The 6,578-nt window shown below is 34.1% G+C and overlaps 1 protein-coding gene across 1 annotated transcript; it reads left to right on the top strand.

Annotated features, from left to right (window-relative positions):
* The first annotated feature begins 2,271 nt into the window (after positions 1-2,271).
* Positions 2,272-4,565, top strand: LOC103959970 (WAT1-related protein At5g07050). The gene is made up of 6 exons (XM_009372352.3): positions 2,272-2,673; positions 2,796-2,912; positions 3,041-3,290; positions 3,395-3,556; positions 3,649-3,800; positions 4,134-4,565. Exons 1-6 carry the CDS (start codon positions 2,408-2,410, stop codon positions 4,372-4,374), a joined length of 1,188 nt encoding a protein of 395 aa, XP_009370627.2. The 5' UTR covers positions 2,272-2,407; the 3' UTR covers positions 4,375-4,565.
* The last annotated feature ends 2,013 nt before the right edge of the window (positions 4,566-6,578 follow it).

The raw sequence follows: 6,578 nt of genomic DNA, 5'->3' as shown, positions 1-6,578 counted from the left end.
ATATCTTTTTTTCTTCGTCAACTAATATCCATTCAATAATATAGCATTTGGCTTTCTATATCTCATTCCTTTCTATCATCACTTTTAAGCTCGAATTTGATACCTTCCCATTAGGATGTTGTAAAAATTTGGAAAACTCATTAAAAAGAAATAGATCAATGCAATTAACACGTTCGCTTTTTAAATTGCTAAATGAAGATATATAACTAAGGAGTAAGAAAAGTAAGCTAAAAGGATATTGGAAAAAGAGAAAAAATTAAAAACCACAACATCGATGGTTAGCATTAAGAAATGAGATGTCCATGCATAAGTTGATCATGATGAATGGAAGTTTTTATATGACGATTTGGCTTTTTAAAAATTTAAAGTTGGATTGATCGGAGGGTGTTGATTTGTTGAGACAAATAAGCACGCCAAGGAACCGATGTTTGCTTTCGCAATGCAATTGGTCGGCCTTATTATTAATTTACTAGCAAATGGGGTTAGTTCTCTGTCATCAAAAGCTTACGACACCCTCACCACTTTGATTACTTTGATTGCCTTGTCAAGAGAATGACACGCGTTTTCCACCTCTCCTAGCTCAAATAAGGTCAAACTTATAGGTTGGGAGTATTTCGTGTATTCGGAACAACGTTGCTATTGATCGATAATATTATCTTTTAAGAAAAGTTTATATTACTTACATTTGATCTAGTGGAACATGGAATCTACCTCAGTAATTATAGTTTTATTTCATAAATTTTCATTGGTGAAAATGTCTTATGGGAGAAATATCTGATAGAGTGATACCGCAAGAAGGATACTGCACTTTAGTTTGTAGGCTAAGGTGACGACTAAAACCACATACTTTTTAAACCAAACTTTTGGAGGAAAAGCATCTTACACAAATTTAAAAATACCATGACATTCTAACACAAGTATGCTTTGTAAACATGAAAATCCTATAGCAAATCAAACAAGAAAACGTGTATAAAGTAATATTATTTGTATTAATGTAAATGTAGGATTACAATCTCACGGGTTTGACGAAGAACGCGGAAAATTTTCTGAGTCTCCTTTAGTGTTTGAGTGTTTTGAGTATTTGTTCAAAGTTTCAAAGCTTCAGCATTTGGGCGTGATTGATTTTTTGGCCCCTTTTCTTTGTCTTTGAGCCTTGTATTTATAAACTCTCCAAGCTTTGCTTATAAAAGAACTAGGACTTGATTTGTGTCTTGATTCGTGATTTGTGATTTTACTCCATCAATTAATATTTGATTTAATCAAATAAATCAAATTAAAATTAAATTAAAATCAAGCAATTCAATGACTCATCCGCCCTCACATGCCACGTAAGCCCTCGTATGCCGAAATTCAATATGTTAGTGAATATTTAATTTTCACCGAAATTTGCATGTCTACATGCTTAACTAAGAATACGAAATTTCAGTTGCAAGATGGCTTTTTTTTTTTTTTTGGTGCTTGTAAACTTTTTTTTTTTAACTACATCAATATTTTTACGGTAGGAAGAGGGGGAGTTCGCCTAAGCCACATAATGGGAAGCCTAATTTGGTAGCGAATTCGTCATCCACAATATTCTAACTTAAGACCTCTCTCACTTCTAAGTGAAAAGAAATACCATCAGACCGTATTTAAAATTAAAAAAAAAAGAGCCGGTATTGTGTATATGAAGAAAATGTCTTTGTTCATTTTTAGATTCTTGAGAAATGCAAAATCTCAATCTTTTGTTTCTTTGGCAGAAAAGTAAAATCTCAGTCTCTAACTCTAGCGACGTGTGTGTACCTCTAGCACAACAAAATTAATAGAAAAGTTTATGTACCTGCAGGTAATTAGGTGAAGAATCGAAACATTATCCGATCGATATGTACCTCTGTGTGTGTGTGTCAATATTTTGATATGTATGTGCAGAACATAATATAAATAAATAAAAGAATGGAATGAAACTACACATTTTCCATTACTATTATAGGAGGGATTTTTTTTACCAAAGAAAATACTAAAAGTGATATGATTCTTATATAGGAATCTTTAGCAAAAAATTGGAATATAAATAGAGAGACGGAGAGTATTAAACAAAAAGAAATACTTAATGGAAAGAAAAGAAAAGAAGACGATGTAGAAGTAGAGTTCATTTCTTTAATTCCGACATTATTGTATAGTGGATGTTAAATTTGTGAAAGCTGGGTAGCAAGTTGAGAGTGACGGTGAATGACACAGTATATATCAATACGAACAGTTCCCTCCCACCTAATATAAATAGGTGTGGCCACTCCCTTACTCCTCTTTAGGGAGAAACACATAACCTCTTTGAGTAGTGGTTTGTTTCCTCTCCGGCCTTGTGTTTTTCTCAGTGAGATATATCAGTTCTGGTTTTAATTAGCTAAGTCCTTTAGTTTTATTCTCTTCAAAAATGGAGAAGGCTGGTTGCTTCGGCAGCTTTCTTGAGAGCTCAAAACCCTACTTTGCGATGATCTCTCTACAATTTGGCTACGCCGGTATGAACATCATTACCAAAGTTTCTCTCAACAGAGGAATGAGTCACTATGTGCTTGTGGTTTATCGACATGCCTTTGCTACTGCTATTATAGCCCCATTTGCCTTCTTTTTTGAGAGGAAGAAGCAACCGAAAATGACATTCTCAATGTTCATTCAAATATTTATCCTCGGTCTTCTCGGGTTAGTTACTATATATGTTAAATCAGTTATACAAATTAATATGTTTCTCTTGTCAGAAAATTTGATTAATATTTTCCCCCAACCATATCAACATTATTAACCCTACGCCTTTCATTGTGTAGTCCGGTGATTGACCAGAACTTCTACTATGCCGGGTTGAAGTTTACGTCTCCAACGTTCTCTTGTGCCATGAGCAACATGCTTCCGGCTATGACTTTTGTCCTGGCCGTCATATTCCGGTAAGGGCACAATAACTATCAAATACGTGTACATGCAATAATCGCACATTAATTTATAATTTAGTTGTTAATGATCATGATTAATATAGTATATATTAATTAATTTGATTTTTTTGAATGAAAATTAGGATGGAAGTGCTAGACATCAAGAAAGTAAGGTGTCAAGCAAAGGTTCTCGGAACCGTATTGACAGTGGCGGGGGCCATGCTGATGACCTTGTACAGGGGGCCTATTGTAGAGATGTTGTGGTCTAAGTATATTCATCCACGAACATCATATGTCACAGATACCACTGGAACTGGTGACAAACACTGGCTTTTGGGATCCATTATGCTAACCATTGCTACTCTTGCCTGGGCTTCTTTGTTTGTGTTGCAAGTAAGGGTTATAGAACAAACAAATTCTGCATTTCGATCGTTTTTTAGTTGAAAACTATTTAAAATCTAAAAAATTTGTTTAATTTGTTTGTTGAATTTATGCAGAACAACGCGTTGAAGACCTACAAGAACCATCAGCTGTCTCTCACTTCAATGATATGCGGCATAGGAACTCTTCAGGCTATTGCTGTTACCTTGGTGATGGAACACGAACCCTCCGTCTGGAAAATTGGGTTTGACATGAACCTCCTAGCTGCTGCCTATGCTGTATGTTATAACAACTCTCTCTCTCTCTCACTCTTTCTCTATCTCTCATGAATACTGAAACTAACTTTGTTTTTTATTTTCATTTGTTAAAGGGAATTGTCACATCAAGCATTTCATACTATGTACAAGGGCTAGTGATGAAGACAAGAGGTCCTGTATTTGCAACTGCATTTAGCCCTTTGATGATGATCATTGTAGCAATCATGGGTTCCTTCATCCTGGCAGAAAAAATATTTCTTGGAAGGTAATTAATTTTCTATTCCCTTTAAAAACCCCGTCTTTGCATATATGCCTGTGTAGGACATTTCTATTGCTTTCTAGCACCCTTATCCACATACACCATTCTCTTAGTGTTTCTAGCACCCTTATCCACAAACACCATTCTCTTAGTGTAAGTACACACACCCACACAAATTTGTTCGAGTGATGCTACTTGGGACCTATTTCTTGATCACGTTATTGATTACCTCTGTAACATTGTTAATAATAGCCTATAACTATAACATTTTGTTTTCAGTCTTTGTTAACATTTCTAATCCCCTCTTGGCTGATTTGTTAACTTCGCCTGTGCGTGCAGTGTACTAGGAGCCGTGTTGATCGTGTTCGGGCTTTATGCAGTCCTGTGGGGTAAACACAAAGAAGTACTAGAGAAGAAAGAGGAGGAGATCCCGGAAGCAATAAAGGGTTCTCAAGTTAACCGCGTGTCGATGTCCACCATTAACGGAGATGTTGGAGCTCACAACAAGCTCTCCTCCGTTGCTATTTCAATGCCTATCACTGAGCCCCCCATGAAAGCCAACCCAAAGCCAACTGCCTAAATTAGAGATCATCATGCATGCATGGCAATGGGCTTTTTTGTCTTTTCAGCACCTCATTTTCTTAAGAGTTTTAGTATTTAAATTTTATGGGGTTTTGCAGTGCTAGCTTTATCATGAATATAATGTGTTATTGTAATGATTTTGAGCTAATGGAATTAAGAGAATCGCATTGCCTCTTTTACAATTCTCAATTGGTATCTCTCTCTCTCTCTCTCATTTGGAATGTTTGTATGTTTATGACGCGTGGCATAGTTGCTTACGTGTGATTCAGATTCCACTAAGGGATACTGCATGCATGCGTGGTCGACACTGAGATATGTTGGGGCTACCCTTTTAGCTAGTTGAGTCCATATTGGCTAGTTCATGTTCCCAGAATCTTATTTGATTTGTATCCACTATTTGCATCCGATGCCTCCATTCCCTTGATACAATTTAATTCCACCATTATAATATTTCTAGTGCAGAATATGTATATATACGACACCAGCTACCAAATGATTGATTCCTTCATCAATCATATAACAAATATATACAGTATGCTATATATTAGGACTCATTCAGATATTTTGTTTGGTACTTCGTGTGCTTATGCAGTATGTATAAACAAAATTACTTTTAGTTTATTTCATTTAATTTTTTATTACATAAACCATAACTCTTGCTGACACAGAACCAAGCGCAATGACATTTTATGATTCATATAGCCAACCCCACTTAGTGAGAAAAAACTTTGTTGTTGTTGTATAAACCATAACTCTTATATTTGGTTCTTGCACAGTTGCAAAGATATAAACACTATTAATCTTTAACTTGAGTTGCAATTCTTTGCATAAATTAAGTGTTATATATATATATATATATATATATATATTCTAATTTGTATGAATACAAAAAAAAAAAAAAAAAAAAAACCAAAACTAGAGCATAATATTTCAATTGGATTACCTATATTTATTGTATTTCTAGTTATATATAGATAGTAATAAACAAAAGATTCTAAATGATTTGAGTCTTGATTTAGCGGCTTAAAAGGATGAATAGGAACTTGATAAAGAACAAATTAATCATGCATATGTTTTCTGACTCTTTCTTCTTATTGCTACATACGTTCGAAGGCGTATCATGTATAGCTTATCACTATACGTTCGAAATAGCTAGTTAACTGCATGCATAACGTTGCTTGATGAGAAATCAAATCCACTCTAGCACTGTCTTGAATTAGTTCCTCTATCCTTCTTGCACTGTGAAGACAAAACTTCTTTTTTGTAAGAAGTTATGATGCGTTGAACTAATATTATCCCAAAATTAACCATCAAAGAATAACTATATTAAAATTGCATATGAGGATATAGATAGGATTTTGTTTTAAAATGCCACGACACAATTGAAAGAGATCTACCACTTAATTAATATATGTATCAGTTTATAGACAATAACTTTCTCAACGTTGGAGGCAATATAAGAATGGTTGTGCTTTTCACACATCCCTTTTTATCTTTCACACACTCCTTCTTAATGTTCGTAGTCAAATCAAATGAATTTGAAGATGATCGATGACAAAAGTTAACATGGATATGTGAAAGGTAAAAAAAGGTTGAACACTATAAAAATATATGTGGTTAATAATGGAAAATATTATGTATATACATATGTATATGTATGGTTATTAACACACCGTAGAAAGATCAGTTTCCTTCAAACTTGTGTGTCCATTATGAAGACAGTACTGTTAAAAGTCCCATTCTTGTTTTTTACCTACGAATTCTAAAATTCCATCTGACTGCATACTAACAAAGTTGAAGGTCATATTGGAAGATGATGCATGCGTCGTACATGGCTGTCATTTTCTATTGCAATGGCTATTCTTTCGCCATCTCTTGGCATCTAATAAATAAATAGTAAATTATTATGTGTATAATACTTTCTATAAAATTATTAAGATGATAATTAAGTGCACCACCAAAGTACTTAGTGATTTGATAAGTGCTTTTAAAATGACTAAGGCTTGGTTTGACACTGAGGTGATTTTGAAAAAAGCTGGTATAAAAAAAAGCTGGGAACTGCTTTTGTATTTGGTAAACATTCAGCTTCAGCTTTTTTTCACAGTTTTGGATAAAAAAAAAGCCAAAAACAAGAAGTTGCAAAACCTAGCTTTGAAAAACCAGCTTTTTTTTCACATCTGTTTTACATAAAAGTTTACCAAA

The sequence above is a fragment of a genome, unplaced genomic scaffold, assembly GCF_019419815.1.
Source record: "Pyrus x bretschneideri cultivar Hongxiangsu unplaced genomic scaffold, Pyrus_bretschneideri_v1 Contig62, whole genome shotgun sequence".
Taxonomy (NCBI): domain Eukaryota; kingdom Viridiplantae; phylum Streptophyta; class Magnoliopsida; order Rosales; family Rosaceae; genus Pyrus; species Pyrus x bretschneideri.
The sequence above is the reverse complement of the archived record's forward strand: the minus strand, read 5'-3'. Positions and strand labels throughout refer to the sequence as shown.

Excerpts from the sequence above, each read along its gene's own strand:
- LOC103959970 (XM_009372352.3), top strand. The coding sequence starts at position 2,408 with ATGGAGAAGGCTGGTTGCTTCGGCAGCTTTCTTGAGAGCTCAAAACCC. Across the intron at positions 2,913-3,040 it reads GTCCTGGCCGTCATATTCCG|GATGGAAGTGCTAGACATCA; the intron begins GTAAGGGCACAA and ends AATGAAAATTAG. Across the intron at positions 3,801-4,133 it reads GAAAAAATATTTCTTGGAAG|TGTACTAGGAGCCGTGTTGA; the intron begins GTAATTAATTTT and ends CTGTGCGTGCAG.